This window comes from Lytechinus pictus, chromosome 13 (genome assembly GCF_037042905.1).
Source record: "Lytechinus pictus isolate F3 Inbred chromosome 13, Lp3.0, whole genome shotgun sequence".
NCBI lineage: Eukaryota > Metazoa > Echinodermata > Echinoidea > Temnopleuroida > Toxopneustidae > Lytechinus > Lytechinus pictus.
In genome coordinates, this window is record NC_087257.1 from 17,812,938 (window position 1) to 17,831,485 (window position 18,548).

Genomic DNA, 18,548 nt, shown 5'->3' on the forward strand with positions numbered 1-18,548 from the left:
TACGGAGATTGGCTCCTTCAGAAGGTGAACCATCCCGTACCAAGTTTTGATTCCCCGATGATTGGGCCAGCAGCTCACAGGGCAGACATCAAAGCTCTCAAGTTTGCTACACGTGAGTTACTGGAAAGGTATTGATGGTGGTGGTGGTGATGATCGGTGGTGAAGGTGATGGTGACAGAAGAGGGTGATGATTGCGATGGCGTTGGTAATGGGGATGATGATAATGATGATGTTGATGATGGTGGTGCGTGGTGATGGTGATTTTGATGATAAATTGGATGATGCAATTATGGTGATGATAATGGGATGATGACCAAGATGATGATGATGAAACAGGAAAACAGTCATACTGGGAATTCAAGAAGACGATTCTACCTTTTAGCTTTCCTGATAATTTCTTCGAGATGATCCTCAATCAGATCCATGAAACCAATAATCCTCAATCCACAGATCATCTCTGGCCGGCATCATACTGGCGAGACAAGCACTGCTACAGATGTTTCATCAAGGAACTCGGCGCCCGCCCTCTACGACTGTCCAGTAACCAATGCGCGAGACACGCCTGTCAGAGTTGGGTGCGACGTCTACTTGACAATCTGCACGAGCAGCAACCAGGTTTCTCTCCAAGGGACCTCCTTCCCCGCCGCGACGTCAGGTCGTCAAGGAGAAGAAGATCAAAATCGAAGAGTCCTGCTCGACAGAGCTCCAGGAAAAGGACCCCAACTCCTAGTCAACCGGAAAGTCACAAAATCACAATGTTTTCTTCACTAACAGACCCATTGACAGATGAGGAGGACACTGGTTCATCCCCGAGAAGAAATAGCTCAAGAGGATCGGGTTATTATAGGACTGGAAACTTTAAGCAAGAAGGGCTTAGTATGGATCATGACACACCTGTCCTCATGTTTGATGATGTATTTGACGATTAAAAACAATAATACGATATAATATGCAAACCGTCAAATCAGGCTTTAAAAATCGGTCAAATCCTAGTAGTTTAAACAAGCAGCTACATGCAATCTATGTTATTAGTATGTAGAATCTCACTTTTAGATGAGATGTGATTATAAAGATGGGGATGATACTTTGCCAACTTTAAAAATAAATTGAAAAATGGGAAAAGAGATAAAATCATAGCTTGGCAAAAGAACACTTTGCTAATGCCCTTGATTTGGGGGAAATCTCTTAAATTAGAAAAATCTCAAAACAATGAAGGCTTTTCAAAATGGGGAAAATACAACAAAAAATATGCACTTCCTCAAATTCTATTCCTTCTCTCTTTATGATTTCACCATCCTTATTTCCTTTGCTTTCTCCACTTATTCTTTCCCCACCATTCTCTAATTTTTATTCATCATTAATTGTTTCTAATCTTCTTTTGTATTCTTTGAGCCCCATCTTACAAAAAATTGCAATTGATGCGATCAACTACAACTATGGAAAGCCAGCAACGTCAACATATGAAATGCATGTTTGTTCAAAATATTCTCCTGATATGATGAGTATTCATATTTTCTTGAACATTTAGTGAGATTCTATTTGTTTACAATGGATATTGTGTCAATTTCCAGTGGAAAACATTTTGACATGGGTGGATTTCCATACCGTTAAGATTGATTGGATCAATCGTAACTCGATGGAAATCCATTTTTTTCCTACGAAAAAATTGCACAATGTCCTTTGTATGCAAAGAGAAGCGCAGTGAATTTTCAAGAAAACAATGAATGCAGGAATATACATCATAGCTAGAAAATATTTTGAACATGCATAATAGATGTTGACGTTGCTGGCCGTCCATAGTTGCGATGATTGGATCAATCGTACCTCTTTGTAAGACGGGGCCCAGCTCTTCACTATCTCTCCAACACACCATACCCCTTCTCCTTCTTTGCCTTTCCTTCTCCACTCCATTTTCTTCCATTATTTCAATCCCTTGAATTTCTCTACTTCTCACTCTTACCCACCCTCTTCTCACCCCCCCTATACACGTTTCATTGATACCAACAATATATTTCATCACGAAATGAAGAAAATGGCATACTATATCTTAGATTAATATCTATTAATGTTATTTCCTGTGATGTACATATACTACCACAAAACAAAAGCATAAACTATTCAGCGACATTGAGGCCCATTGCATACAAAATTAATGTTGAACATTATTTTTAGATCAATGGTAACTACGATGGTTAAGATTGATTTCTTTACTGGCTGTTGAACAACTCGGAGTAAACCAAGGTAGTTAACATTAAATGGTAATTGGCTTCGGGATCCTCTCAAAAATAATCAGGATTATAGTTACCTTGCCATTATGGTATTTACCATGGACACCTTGATTTTTATTTTTTTTAGCAACCGATCACATTTCCCATGAAACCATATTGGCAAAATTACCTTACTAGATTTTTTGTGCAAATGGGCCCAATTCTCCTTTTAAAAAGGATAATATGGCAATTAATAAAACTAGTACTGGGGATTTTCCTACAGGATAACCACTTTATACGTGTACAAGGAATGAAACATATACATTAAAGACAAATATTGAAAAACAAATGACATATAAAAAAAACTCTTGAAATAGAACCATAACAATTCATCTCCTTAATAATTTTGCATAATTGGAAAGTTACGCTCTTAAGAATAAAGTACTATATCAACACTTATAAGAGCTTGTATAGAGACATACTTCATGTGCTGTTTTGCAGCCCTTGGGGTGCTCAAAACAGCAGATGATGTGCTACATTTTCAGTTGATAATGTTCCTGAGGGTAATTTTGCCCGAAATCTCATAAAATATTGAGCAAAATATATGATTTTTTTTTGAAAAATATCACGGCCAGACATTTTCAGATTGACAAAAATATGGTGCCCCATGTCTCGGCATCCATTCACTTTTAATAGACGATTCAGGGATATTGACGAGAAAGGCTGCAGTTTGAGACTGTTACACACTATGTCAAAAATTCAATATTATTTTACCACTTTGACTCAAATGTTTTTTATGAATATCTGTTTATGTATTGCAAGTGTAAAGTTTGTGGTCGTTACATGATTTTTTAAAATTAGAATTGCTCAGATACGCTTATGCACAGACAAGCGGCACTGCACACGCAGACTTGGGGCACCATGCCATACTAAAAATCAGCACCAACGTGCAGTCGCTATAGAAGCTCTTAAAAGTGCTAATTTAATACTCTATTTTTAATCACGTACGTTAGGAGCAAAAGAGGAAATGGTGGGTGCTCGCCATTGAAATCAAAAGCATTTGTTTTGTAGATTCTGGATGTATTCATAGTTGAATGTGTACTCAAAAATGCAGATTCAACGAGATTTTCAATCAGGGGTTTAACCATGGTCTTTGCAGACGCTTTTGCATTGATTGCACTAAATTCAATGTGTACATTGAGAAAGCATACCCAATAATGAATGCGTAAACACGGTGTGCTAAACTGAGTCTGACGCTTGTTACTAAGTTCACAGGATTCAGGAGTCCACTCTCGGTATTAATTCATTTACAGAAACAGGAACTCCTTAATACAGTAAACTAACAAGTGTCAATTTAGCTCGCTGTGGCAAGAGCGCACATTCATTATTGGATGCTATTTTCAATGTACATACTGAGATTATTGACGATTGTTCTCTCAGCCAATGAGATCTTTTTTATTCAGTAGTCTATAACAGCTGTCCGTGAAAATCTTTGATAAGATGGTTTATGAGACGTTCCGTAACATAATATAAGAATCAATTTAGAGTTGTGAAACAATTATGATTGAATGCAACAATAAAGCTTGCACAGATATGCACTAGTTTCTCAATATAGAAGTTTTTCCACTTGTAAATCCTACCACTTCACAATGAACAATTATTAAAGTACGGTGTTTGTGCTAATGTTGGCATTAAGAACAAATTCAGGTGTTTTAAAGAGTGTATCCAGCTGTTACAAAAGATCTAACATGGTGACACGACATTTGCTCCTGCGACAATTTCTCTGGGCTTTATTTCATCTCAGATATTGGGTAAAAGTAGCAAAAGGGTATTATGTTAGGTTTAGGGTTAGGATTATTGATTGATTGGTGGTGATTTTTTTACCTGATTGCTAAGAAAGCATGAATGCTTGTAAGCAAGCAACCAGAGGACCGACGGCTTAAGGTCCCCTCCGAAGGATTATGATAGGGTATAATGTTAAATCCAGGGTTGGAGCTGGTCATTCCATTAGTAAGAGGAATTTACAGCGGAGCGATTGTCGCCAGAGCAAATGTCATGGAACCTCAAGATCATGTGTGGGCTTCAAAATGAAATATCCAAATCCCCAACACCAGTTTCTTACACCAAACTTAAAATAATCCAGTGTAAATGTGCACTCAAGAGGTGAGCTACCTCGATTACATTTATATATAAAGTAAAGAAGAGATACAATTGAAATTGAAAGACTAAGGATTACTGTAAGGCAATGAGCATTACTCTTTATCTAGAAACCAAATTGAAGACCTCATAATTTTTTTTTTGACGAATTATACAAATTTTCATGATTTATAGATATCCATTCACACACAATTGACAATGATATATGTATGAATAAACAATGTCATTATTAATATCAACCACTGATACACATATCTATTAATTTAATAACTATCTTATTGAGAAGAAAAACATAAATTATCCTTAATTTATAACTTGGAAGGCAGAGAGAAGGGGGGGGGGGTTGAGAGGCTGAGCAAGAGAAGAGATAAAGAATGAGAGAGAGAGAGAGAGGGGGGAAGGATTATTGGAAATAGGAGGAAGAATGAATGATTCATTTTTCATCTACAAAATTCATTAAAGTATTCCATAAGGTTCACAAAATATTCCATAGGGACCACAAATATCAATTTATGCATGAACCACACCCACTTTCTAAAATATTAATGAATATTAATGAGCTGACAACACCTTTACATGGAATAAATAGGACATTTGTAATGGATATCTAACTTGTAGTATTGTTACTGACCAAACATGACCAATCATCTTGCTGGAATCTCAGACGTATATGCTGGCAAGTTTAGAAGGACATTGTACCACAGATAAACTGTTGAAAAATGTGAAATAAGTTTAAATCATGAATAAATTATTATATTTCGCTAAAAAAAAACCAACAGTAATAACTTAAACAGTGCTTTTGTTGTTAAAGGAAAATGCTGACTTGAATAAATAGAGAAATATCAAACTAGCATAGTGCTGAAATAAGAAAGTTATGCCATTTTAAAGTTTCACTTATTTTTCACAAAACAGTGATATGCACAACTAGGTGAGTCAGTCGATGATGTCCATCACTCACTATTTCTTTTGTTTTTTATGGTTTGAAATATACAATATTTCATTTTTTATAGATTTGACAATAAGGACCAACTTGACTGAACCATATAGTATTAACCCTAAATAGACTGGGCTATTTCGACGCCTAAGAAGATTGATCTCGGCCGTTGATTGCGCGATCGCGACGAAAATTGGCATGCGCGTTACCTATGGCATTATCTACAAAACTATAATATCAAATTCTGCTAAAAATCTCATTGTTTATTATGTTAATATATGCGTAAAATCATAAGTTTGCTCTTATTAACAAAATAATGCCCCTAAAATGCTAATTTTTGTTCCACATACTCTTTATAGGCATCTGATTAAATCTATTTTTTTTTAATGTCAACATCACATTTATTTTTTTATGTATTTTATTGTTTTCTAAATTTCTTGTGTATTTCTTTGTTTTTCGACTTTTTGTTTTTTGTTTTTTCAATGGAAATTGTCGAAGACTTTGTTTTGACCATAAACAAGATAAAATAAATTGATTTTAAGCAGTATAAGGAAAAATAATGATACATTTTATGAATTTTGGCTAAAAACACTATTTGCATTGGATTTGTACACAAATTCACGTTTGTGAGCAATTTTGGGTCTACATGCTCTTACGAAATGTTGCGTAATTTCGGAACCATGTACCCGGGGTCACAATTTTGGTTTCAAAAGTTGCGCGAGACTTGAAAGTAAAAAGTCAGCGAGTGACGCGGTCAAAAAATTTCGCGTGGCGGATTTATCGCGAAAAATGTCTTCTTCAATAGGGTTAAACAATGCTAATTCCACATGTTCAGGAGGAATTAATTGTTGTATCACATGAGAATATTTCATACAATAAAATACAAAAATAGTGAGTGGATGATGTCATAGTCTCCTCATTTGCATATACCAGCGAGGATGTGCATATATAACTGTTTTGTGAAATTAAGCAAAACTTTAAAATGTCATAACTTTCTTATTTTACATCCGTTTTTGATAAAATTTTCAGTGTTATGCTAGTTGGATTTTTCTCTTTTTATTCCAATCAACTTTCTGTTGGGGTGGACTTGTCCTTTAAATACAGACTTTTGAAAAGCTGCATTCCATTAAAAAAGAAATCACAGATTGTGGAAATGCACTGAAGAGATCAAATGACTACATGTAATTAGAATTTTTGACAACTGCATTCCAATGGAAAATCCAAGATTGTGATAAGAGCATTTGACCAACTGTGTTTAATCATTTACACATAGGACACGTTTACAAAAAAAGTATTGTAGATAAAATTTTTGTTGTTAGCAAGCATATCAAAGCAAAGTTTATTTGTCAAGAGTTGATTACAATTATGAAAAGTTAATTTGCAATTATGTCATATGAAGTTAAATATAGGATATAAAAAAATTGGTTGCAGTAGCCCCACTGAGGCAAGTCAAACTTGCCAACTTTTTAATTTATTCAAACTTGAACCCCCCAAAAGAAAAAATAAGCCGACCAGCTCTCATGCTAGAGTCATATTTCCCCTACGGCCGCCGTACGGCGAGTCGAAAAACAGCCATTTTATCTAATGTTATTCGAACCACACACACAAAAATGTTAAACAGCAGTTTTCGACTGTACAAATAATGAAAAGGGAACTTTGAATTTGTCATTCATGATGCGGAATGTACTGATGTGGGGAAATCAGTCTTATTACTGCACATGAAAATAAGGAGACGAGCACAGCGTTTAAGGGAGAAAAATATAAAACACATTATGGGCAAGATTGTGGAATCTAAAGCTCACTCATTAAAGGAAAAGTCCACTCTGACAAAAAGCTTAATGTACAAATAGCAGGAAAAATAATAACAAATATAAGTGTAGGTTTAAAGAAAACCCAAAAGAGATTAAGAAAGTTACTAATTTCTTTGATTTTTTTTATTTTTTACGTCATATGTGAGCAGCTTCTCCATATATCATGTAGTAAAGAATTCAATAAAATCTTGTTTCATAAAAAAAATGAAAATTGATTTTTTTTTTTGTACCTTCACACCCACTCCTGAAAGAAAAGCATTTTTAGTCATCAATTACGAACCATCACAAACTTGAAATTTATGAATTATTATACATTACACAACATATAGGGCAGCTGCTCGTATAATATGACATCACAAATCAAACACTTAAAAGTCTAATCTTTGATGGATTTTCCTCAAACTTTTTACCAATACTTTGAATTATTTTTTTTCTAGTAATTTTACCACAAATTTTTCTTCAGGTTTGACTTACCCTTTAATAACCTGACAAATATATATATATATACTCACATCGTCATACTGCATGTTAGCATTTCCAGTCTGTTGAACATCTCGTCTTTTGAAGAAGTCTACACAAACACACACAAAAATTCAAACAGAGAAGCACTTATTAACTCACATTTACAGAAAGCTAATAAAGGTGGTTAAAAAATGGGTTGGTTTAAAAAAAATTGGTTAAATGGTTAAAACGGAAAGTCCAGGTTAGTCACATTTTGAATGAAAAATAATCATTACTACCAGGGTAATAATGCTCAACAGCTAGTTATCATCAAGGATTATTTGGAAGTTACAAATGAAAGGCAAAGCTACCATTAGATTATACAAAAAATAAACATTGCAGTATATCACACGTGCGAGGTACCTTCGGATGGGTTCTAACGCGGCATAGCCGAAGGCGTTTGGACTGTTTTAAAGGAAACAAGTGTGGGTGACTATTCTAATGCCCAAGAAAAACAATGTACAAGTGTTATGATGTGGATCCTTCCAAATTATCATCTATATAGAGTGTTCTAGCGATGCATTAAAAACGCGTATTTTGGTCTGCATCAATTGCTCGTGCAGTATCAGAGCGTATCCCTAAAAAGGACCGAAATCCGACGGATATCCCAAAGGCTCCTGTACAAAATTTGCTATTGAATATGAGAGCTTATTCAACAGTTTAGGGCGCATGCGCGAACGCGTGAAATATACAACGCGTACAACAATGATGTTCCATGACGTCATAATAAACTACATGCAAGTCGCATGTCAACGGCCAAAATTGATCCTATGAAGTGATAATGGCATAATGTGATAAGTGATATGACTTGTTAAATCAAATTTCTCCCTCTTTTTTAAAGGGGGAGGGGGGTGGGATAGATGATGATAATTATATTGGATGGCATTATTTCATGAAATACCATAAATATTCTGATTTTCTCCTCATTGTCCTGTGAAACAAAATTTGATTTCGCCCTGAACATGTGGAATTACCATTTTCTAACATTTTATAGTTTCAGTCAAGTTGGTCCATATTTTCAAATCTGTAAATATTGATAAATTGTATAATTCAAACAATAAAAAAACAAAATAAATAGTGAGTAACATCACCGTTTCTCTCATTTGCATGTGACTAAATTGTGCATATAACTATTTTGTGAAAAATAAGTGAAACTTTAAAATGCCATAACCTTCTTATTTTACATCCAATTTTGATGAAATTTTCAGCATTATGCTTGTCTGGTTTTTCTCTATTTATTTGAATCAACATTTTTCTGAGGTGGACTTGGCCGCTTGCAGGATTCCTGCAGGAAAGACCCAGCTCTGACAGACACACATACACCTAAATATATGTGAAACACCAAACTACACTTGAATCTACCCAATATTGTAATTTGAATAATGAATCAAACAAGAATACGTCTTTGTCCCGACTGGGCTATTAACTCACTCAACCGTTATTCTTCATCACTACAATATACCATAGTCAATACAAAGTAGGTCCCATGCTCTGTACATGAACTTTAAAATAGACCCTAAATGGGTTATCAGAGTATCCTAAACAATTAATTTTGCATGGTATCTTTAATGTAAATATTGCCTCCAATATTCATATTCCATAATTCCATTTACATGAAAGGGCTGATAAGTACCAGTATGCCTTTTCCCCTGATACTGGCAACTTTGACATCCTTATAGCTGTACACGCCTATGTCGCCCAGCCGTGAACCTCCCCCACCTTTTTTTTTTGGCATGTTCACTTCGTATGACAGTGCCCCTTTCCAGAGCCCCAAATCGCTGCGATTACTGTACCTGTAAGACCCTTGAGGCGCACACAGCAGGCAACGAATGCGTCAAATGGGATTTGGTTGTTGACACCATAACGTCTCAGAAACACTCCCATGGCTTGAGGGGATAACCTGTATCCTGCAGTACACCAAACAAAAGAAAAAATTGGGTCACTACATTCAATAATTTAAACAAATATTAAACTCAACTTTGCTTTATGTAATTATGAGACATAATGGCCCGAATTCACATAGGTGGTTTTGAAACCATAGGTTGAACCCATGGTTTATGCAGATTTCCTGTATAAATTACGCTTATTTACCACGTAGTATATTAAAAAATGTCCAATATACTGATGTGTGCTTTTGTCACAGAGCACAAAATTGACGCCTGTTGCCGTGGTTAAGTACACTATTTTATTCTTGAGTCCACTGTTTTTGTCTCACCTGCATAGCAGAGTGAGACTATAGGCGCCGCTTTTCCGACGGCGGCGACGGCGGCGGCGGCGTCAACACCAAATCTTAACCTGAGGTTAAGTTTTTGAAATGACAGCATAACTTAGAAAGTATATGGACCTAGTTCATGAAACTTGGCCATAAGGTTAATCAAGTATTACTGAACATCCTGCCTGAGTTTCATGTCACATGACCAAGGTCAAAGGTCATTTAGGGTCAATGAACTTAGACCATGTTGGGGGAATCAACATCAAAATCTTAACCGAAGGTTAAGTTTTTGAAATGTCATCATAACTTAGAAAATATATGGACCTAGTTCATGAAACTTATACATAAGGTTAATCAAGTATCACTGAACATCCTGCATGAGTTTCACATCACATGACCAAGGTCAAAGGTCATTTAGGGTCAATGAACTTTGGCCGAATTGGGGGTATCTGTTGAATTACCATCATAACTTTGAAAGTTTATGGATCTGATTCATGAAACTTGGACATAATAGTAATCAAGTATTACTGAACATCCTGTGCAAGTTTCAGGTCACATGATCAAGGTCAAAGGTCATTTAGGGTCAATGAACTTTGGCCAAATTGGGGTATTTGTTGAATTACAGCCATAAATTTGAAAGTGTGTTGGTCTAGTTCATAAAACTTGGACATAATAGTAATCAGGTATCACTGAACATCCTGTGCGAGTTTCAGGTCACATGATCAAGGTCAAAGGTCATGTAAGGTCAAAGAACTTTGGCCACGTTGGGGGTATTTGTTGAATTGCCATCATATCTCTATAAGTGTATTGGTCTAGTTCATAAAACGTGGAAATAAGAGTAACCAAGTATCACTGAACATCTTGTGCGAGTTATAGTAGTTTTCAAAATCAGCACTGCTGCTATATTGAATCGCGTGATGCAGGTGAGACGGCCAGAGGCATTCCACTTGTTAATTAATGCGTCCACTCTTCAAACAGTGGACTCATGAATACAATAACATACTTAACCATGGATACAGGCGTAAAATTGGCGCTCTGTGACAAAAGCACACATCAGCATTTGGCATTTTTCAATATACACGGTAAATACAGAGTGAGTCAGAAAAAATGTCCCACTTTTGTAAAGTTGAATTGTTTGAAATATGAATATTTAATCATTAATTTCATGATATGTCTTGATAGAGGTATCCTCCAAGTACATTCAGGTACCATTTTCATTTGATCCCGTGCACGCATGACTGAACATCGGACAATCTTTAGAAGACTGTCAGATCTCACTTGCGCCAAGTTACTGGGTGATGAATAAAACAGTGCTTTAGACAAAGACAGTCAGACAGACAGACTGGCATGCTCACACACACACACAAACACACACAACACACATGGTAATAACTGGTTCATGATTTTCTCTTTTCTGATTAAGCATTGATTTTTAGCAAGATCGCTCAATTCCCGACAATCTTTCCCCTTAAAACACATTCACTACCACCATCATATCATTATCCTCATTGTCATCATCTTGATCTTGATCTTCATCATCATCATCAAGTGCACATAAATCTAATATGCTGGTTATGTCTTTTGTTGGTTAACAATGAAAATTTACAATGGATGTCTGTACTTTTGTTGCACTTGCCTATAAAAGGGCTTGCCTGATTTGGCAGCAGTCACTTGAGCCTTTTAATTGTTTGTGTTTTTATTCACCGACATTTGCAGTAATTGTGAGCTTGTGTGTCTGTGTGTGTGTGTGCGTGTGCTTGTGTGTGCATGTTTGAATGGGTCTGCCAGTGCGTGTGCATGTGTGTGTTAGGGTGTGCGTACGTGGGTGTGTGTGTGTGTGTTTCAGTCTGTCGGACTGTCTTTGTTCAAAAGAGTGTTTTATTCCCCACCCTGTAACTTGGCGCAAGTGAGATCTGACAGTCTTCTAAAGATTGTCCGCTGTTCAGTCATGCGTGCAGGGGATCAAATGAAAAAGGTACCTGAATGTACTGGGAGGATACCTCTATCGAGACATATCATGAAACTTATGATTAAATATTCATATTTTAAACAATTCAACTTTACAAAAGTGGGACATTTTTTCTGACTCACTCTGTAGACCTAATTCATACAGGAAATCTGCACAAACCATGGGTTCAACCGATGGTTTTCAAAACCGTCTTTGTGAATTTGGGCAAATAAATTTCTCTGGAATGACCATAGAGAGAATGAGATTTGAATTGGGTGGGGAGCACTGGCGTAAATCTGTGACGTCATACTATTCAAATGGGAGGGAGGTGACAAAATAGATCATCCCCCCTGAACAAAACTGCCGTACTTTGGCAAAAGGAAGCAAGTTACAAAGGTATCATTTGTTGTAAATGAGCAATGTTTGTTCTTCATTTACATAGGCGTCAATGCAATTTAACCGCATATTTTGTTTTCAATAACTTTCCATAAAACGATAATTTCTTCCCCATATTTTGCCTGAACGTGCAACATACAAAGGGTGTTTCAGAAACAACAATAACTCAAATTTTTTTACTGATGTGTCACTTGCTTCCTTTTGCCAAAGTTGGGCAGACTAGGTTTAACCACTCAGATTTACGCTACTGGTGGGGAGGCAAAGAACGCTCTCCAACCCAATGTCATTCTTATTCTGGATTCTGTCAATTTGATGGAGATATATGAGCGCAGACCAGGGGGGCGTTTCACAAAGATTTAAGTATGACTCAGAGTACAAAAGGCATGACCACACTGGTCGGATCGTGTCGGGAGGACATGCAATACTGCATATTTATCAAATAAGACTGCACGTCGCATATCATGTACGCATCAGTATTTAAGTCATACTTAAATCTTTGTGAAACACCCACCTGTATGTGAAATGTGAGAGGGTTGAATGAGAGGAGAAAGGGAAGAAAATCACATACCAAAAGCGGTCAAAACTTGTGCGAGTTCATTGCCATCGACCTGACCCGACCTGTCGCGGTCGTACTGCATGAAGGTAGTTTTCCATTGGTTAAGAGCACCCCAGAGCTCCTTGAATTCGTTGAATCCCATCTTCCCGGAATAGTCACGCTGATCGTAGAACTCGCGTCAAGGATAAATTTTGGGATGTCATAGCTTTTAGGTTGCGTAAAAGCCCATTTTCAATTTTGGTAATCACTGCTCCAATCGATTACTAGATTATATTACGGAGGTAACATGTATGAAAATTCAAATCAATCAAGATTAGTCTCCAGACAGAGACCTTGATTGAAACTTTGATCAGCATGTGGGTCTCCGCACAAGACTAGCACATAAAGAACTTGCTTCAATTTCAGTACACAAGTTGTTGTAGGCTGTGTATTCAGACTCTTTATAACTCGATTGAAGGGTTTGCCCACCAGATTAGACCTGTCAAGATGCCATCAATGAATAGAGCTGCAAGGATCACATTTTGTTATGTTCTAGTTTTCGACCTCATCTCGGTGAATATACATGTAACAATGCTATATTGACTGAGGTGAGGTCATTCACTGCTTAATAGCTGCGTATTCAGGTAGTTTGCATTCCATGGTGCAAGTGCTAGCTCTGGTTTTCTATCATAATACACACACATCACAGTCGTTTTAATAACATTACATGTTTGGCCAAATCTGATGGCGAATCTATATAAACTATATTGCCTGGTCTCTCTAAATGAATAAATAACACTTCAACTCCCCTTCGAAGATCAATTTTTTTCCCTTTGGACAATATATCATTTTCAGTGTGCACTTCAGATAAAATATAATCCCTTGGGGAAAATATAACTCCATCTGGTATTAAAAATGAAGTGTTATACAGATATTGCCTACCTAGAGTTTGAATATAACATTTCCTCTCTCCGACGGAGCTATGTTTTCCCAAGGGATTATATTTTGCACGAAGCGCGCAGCGCTGAGGGAAAATATTCTCCCGAGGGAAAATATAGCTTCAGAGGGGAGCTGAAATGTTATTTATTAAAAAGAGATTGCATTCATCATCTTGCTCTCTGATTAACTTGAAATTCTTACTGCAGCTCTGATCCACCTACGTCATAATATAATTTTTTGGGAAAATACATCAAGCGCGTTCTTCATGCAATGGACGCATTAACACTAGCGCGTACATCAAATAAACTACCTGATTACGCAACTTGTAAGCAGCGAGTGACGTTACATTAGTGAATATAACGCCGCAAGTAACAATACAACGCAATTATATTCACTGAGGTGACATCAAAACCTAGAATATAACAAATGCAATCCTCGCAGCTATGGTCACGTGATGGCGCATTGACCTATCACTGATTCAAAACTACATAACCTATGTAATATTTCATTTTACCTCTAAAGTACGAAATACGTGTATAATATGAATGTGTACGCAGTAAAATATTATGATGTGGAGCAGAGCTGTAGCCAGGGTTTTCAATTAAGGGGTTTGATTTCTTCTCTTCCTTGCCTGAAAATTTGACAAGTATGAAAAAACAACAACAAAAAAATGGTGGCCATTTTGTTCCAGAAAGAGAACTGTTTTCTTCCCTATTTTTATTGGCAAGGAGCTTGTGTATACATAGGAAATGTTTCATTGGACAAATTTTGTAACTTTAGATAAAAAATCAAGTGGGGATTTCCCCATTATTATGATGGAGGAAGTAAAAAGGATACATCCAACATATTGATCATCAGGACACATGTCTCTAAGCTGAAAGCTGTTATGGAAACAAATAAACAAAGATAAAACATACAATTTTGGCATAAATTACACTGCTATTGAGAATGAATGAAATAATGCAGAACATTTGCAAAGGTTTTCAGGAATAAATACATTCTCATTGAAAAAGAATACACCTTATGATGAATAGTACAAAATGCAAACCATCTACCACCCCCCCCCCATGCAAATCTCATGAAATATATATGAATTGCTAATACCATGAACATTTCCACTTAATATTCGATGAACTGCTTGCTCTTGCGACCAATAGTCAATAATCTTTATTCTACATGTTATGTACATATACGTTTTCTATCCTGTAAGGTTTATTGTTGTAATACCATTCACAAGTCTAGACATCTGATTTGACAACATCTACATACATGTAGGTATAGCATTTAGAAACTTTAGAATAAATGATTTTGAGAATTTCATTTAATTTTGTAAATCAATTCATAACTGATCTGTGAATTAAAGCATACTACTATATAAGGAACAAAATTGGAGGGGGGGGCTGTCAAATAATCTTTTATCACCAAAGCCAAATTCATTTCATTTATTGACCATCCATTCATTTAAAATACTCATGAATATTCATCATAGAAGGGTGTAAATTTAAAGTCCAATATCCATGATCACATGAGCACCAATTGACAAATCATATACTTAGAATAATCATGAATATTCATAGAAGGGACATAAAGTCATGTTCAAGGGATCACCAATAGACCAATAATTAATATCAACCTTAATAGTCCGAGTGACGGGGGGCATAACACCCCCTCAACATTTTGCTTTAAAAGCTTTTAATGCTAGAGGGTCGCGCCATGTCATTTAATTTTCTTTCACATCTCACACAACTTTTTAGACCAAATTTGAGTTACCTAGGTATGTGGTGCATATGAGTCATTATTTTTCATTTTATTGATGTTAATAATTTCATGCAATTTATGAGCAAAAATAATTCATCAACAAACTTCTTCTAAAAACATTACAAATAAAAAGGTTGAATAATAAACACATAAGAATTTTTTTCTAAATACACCCAAAACAAATCAATTTTGGTACCAGAGTTGATTTTTTAAAAGTAAAATTGTTAGGAATTCTAAAGAGAGTTTTACACCAAAAATTTACATTATTTTAGTATTAAATTTTATTTAGTAAATTAGAATGAAAGTATGATTTCATTCATGAATCAGCATAATCAATACATGTAATAGATTGAATAAAATTTACATTTGTAGAGCTCTATGCGATCACATACTTTATTGCATGTTCTACTGGTACACATTTTAGTCTTGATCTTGTGATCCATGGCCAAGATATTACGGAACCATGATAATGCCTCCATGACCAACAAGATTCAAAATAACTTGTTTGGGACGATTAGGGATATACTCATGAATATTCATAGAAGGTACAGTATAATTATAGAGTATCAAAGTGATGATGTCACAAAAAACTTTTTTAGCATTTCAGGGTTTTTGACACCATATTTTGGTGGGAATCTGTCCATGTGGGCCTTAGATATGACCTCATGAATACAGAATTAGCCCCATTGAAGTCAGTGTATTATTGGCCTGATTCTAAATGTTAGGAACCAGGCCAATAATACATTGACTTCAATGGGGCTAATTATGTGTTCATGAGGTCATATCTTGAGGCCCCATGGACCGATTCCCACCAAATTTTGGTAGTGGGGGTTTTTCATCATGCTCTACCAACATATGGTATCAAAATCACTGATTTGCAAAAAGTGAAATTGATGACGGCACACTTTGGTACTCTATAGGGTCATGCATTACGTCGGTAAGATCCTGAGATCCCAGATGATGTGAGGCATTGTTGGAGCTCCTTCTGGTCAATCTGCCCGTCCTGAAATATACAGAGCAAAAAAAGTTCGATGAAGTATTTGTCAGAGGAAGAAAGGGAAAAGGCAGAGGAGAAGAGAAGAGAAGGAGGGGAAGGAGTAGGAGGAGAAACAGAAGAAAAAGGAGCAAGAGGAGGAAGAAAAGAAGAAAAAGAATGAGGAAGAGAAGAAGAGGAGGAAGAGAAATAAGGAGGAGGAAGAAGATGAAGAAGGAAAAGGAGGGGAAGGAGAAGGAGGAGGAGAAGAAGAAGGAGAAGAAGGAGAAGAAGAAGGAGAAGAAGAAGGAGGATGGGGGAGAAAAAAGAGGAGGGGGGAAATATGCAGAAAACAAGGAGAATAGAGAAAAGTGATTTGAACATCCAAGTAATTCCTCTCCTCACCCTCTTCCTTGCAAAGTCTGTTTTATTGGCGATTAATATATTTAACTAAGTCTGAATAAATGTCTGACATTTTGGAGGGGGAACATTCGTAGGGATGTCAACATTCAGAGGCTCATTGGCACCAGTAGACTCACATAGTCTGTGATAAATCATTATACAGCTGTACATTGCTGATGACGGAGTTCCTTTTAATTTTGATGAACATGATGGCTTTGTAATAAAAGACATTTCCTCAATATCCTATCATATTACTCAGTCTTTATCCAATAATTGATACTTCTTTAAAAAGAAAAGGAACAATGTACTTTTGTACCTTGTTTTTTAAATCAAGGACTTCCTGTTATTAACTCATGTAATTGTAATGTACACCATTGGAAAGAAGCACTAGCGTACCTACGGGGGGGGGGGGGGGGCAGAGGGGGAAGTCTGCCCCCCCTGACGAGCCACAACCCATGCAAAGGACGTATCCCTGCCCCCCTGACGAGCTTGAAGACCCTTTTTTTTTTTTTTTTTTTTTTGCTTGTCAATTTTTTTTCTGGCACAAAATCCTTCATTTGTGATTGAAGACCTTTTTTTTTTCTTTTGGCTTATCAAATTTGTTGGCGGATGGTTTTGCCCCCCCTGTGAAAAATCCCAGGTACGCCACTGGAAAGAAGCACAAAAATGTAACAATTATATGTAAAAGAGAGCGCAAAATGTATACATACATAGTCATACATACATTACTTAAAACTTGTGGGTACCCAGGGGATGGCTGCATAAAAGGGTTTCTGCAATTCATGTTTAATACCATGTTATTATTATCTATTTTTACTATGATTTATAAACATTTTCTTTTATACTATAAATGGATTCAAACAAAAGTAGATTTGAAAATAGTTTTATAAAAGGCATCTCATACAGTACACCATAATGAATCTATGACACGAAAGACAGTACACGTTTGCAAAGACCCTTATTACTAGTTTCATGCAATCAGCAACTGGTGTGCACATGTACGTCATCTCAGTACAGGGCCAAGTTGAAAATGTCAGGACTTTCCTATTTTACGTCTGAGTTTGTTGTCAAATTTCCATAATGCTTGATTATAAATCTATTTATTTTTTATTCAAAAAATCAACTTGTTCTTGGGGATGACTTGGCCTCACACAGCAGAATACCCAAGTTTCATCATGTTAAGAGCACAATATCGATTGATGACTCAATACACGTATGTAATTTGATTCTTTTTGTTATATATATAGGAGTGATGTTTGAGGAAGAGTATTAACAGGAAATCCTTGATTCATAAGCTTTAAAACAAACATTTTTGTAATCGTGCTATCTGTAGAATACATAGCTGCATCAGAGAAGCAGCTACTAATAATATGATACTGATCAATGATAGGTATTTTAATGGATCTCAGAGTACAAGAATAAAAGCTATTTCCTCATTGGAGGAAGCTTTTTGAATAGGCGGGAATCGTAAAGCATTCTGGGATTGATGTCACTAAAATTATAACTCTGTACAGTACAGCAGGTTGTCCAGTACTACAGAGCCACATCTTGGCTAAAGGGAAAGATCACCCTGATCAAAAGTTAGTTTAAAATAAGAGAAGAAAAAATACTGGTGAAGGTTTGATAAAAATCTGTCAAAACAGATCACATGAGTTATGAAATTTCAAAGTTTTAATTTTATTATTTCACAGACAAGCAGCTCCCCCATATGTCGTGTGATATAAATTTCCCAAAATGCAATTTTCTTTTTTTTAAATGAGTGATTTGATGTATCA

At 36.1% G+C, this 18,548-nt stretch overlaps 1 protein-coding gene across 4 annotated transcripts in view; it reads right to left on the reverse strand.

The window, feature by feature from the left end:
* Positions 1-2,047: 2,047 nt before the first annotated feature.
* LOC129275087 (grancalcin-like) overlaps positions 2,048-18,548 on the reverse strand; it is a 29,118-nt gene continuing 12,617 nt past the window's right edge. For all 4 annotated transcript variants that reach the window (XM_064108115.1, XM_064108114.1, XM_064108116.1 and 1 more), the window contains 6 exons: positions 16,332-16,401; positions 14,478-14,521; positions 12,735-12,882; positions 9,404-9,517; positions 7,622-7,680; positions 2,048-5,073 (listed from right to left, as the gene is read on the reverse strand). In XM_064108115.1, the coding sequence (XP_063964185.1) occupies positions 5,047-5,073; positions 7,622-7,680; positions 9,404-9,517; positions 12,735-12,882; positions 14,478-14,521; positions 16,332-16,401 (462 nt within the window). In that variant the 3' untranslated portion in view covers positions 2,048-5,046. The remainder of the gene's footprint in view (positions 5,074-7,621; positions 7,681-9,403; positions 9,518-12,734; positions 12,883-14,477; positions 14,522-16,331; positions 16,402-18,548) is intronic.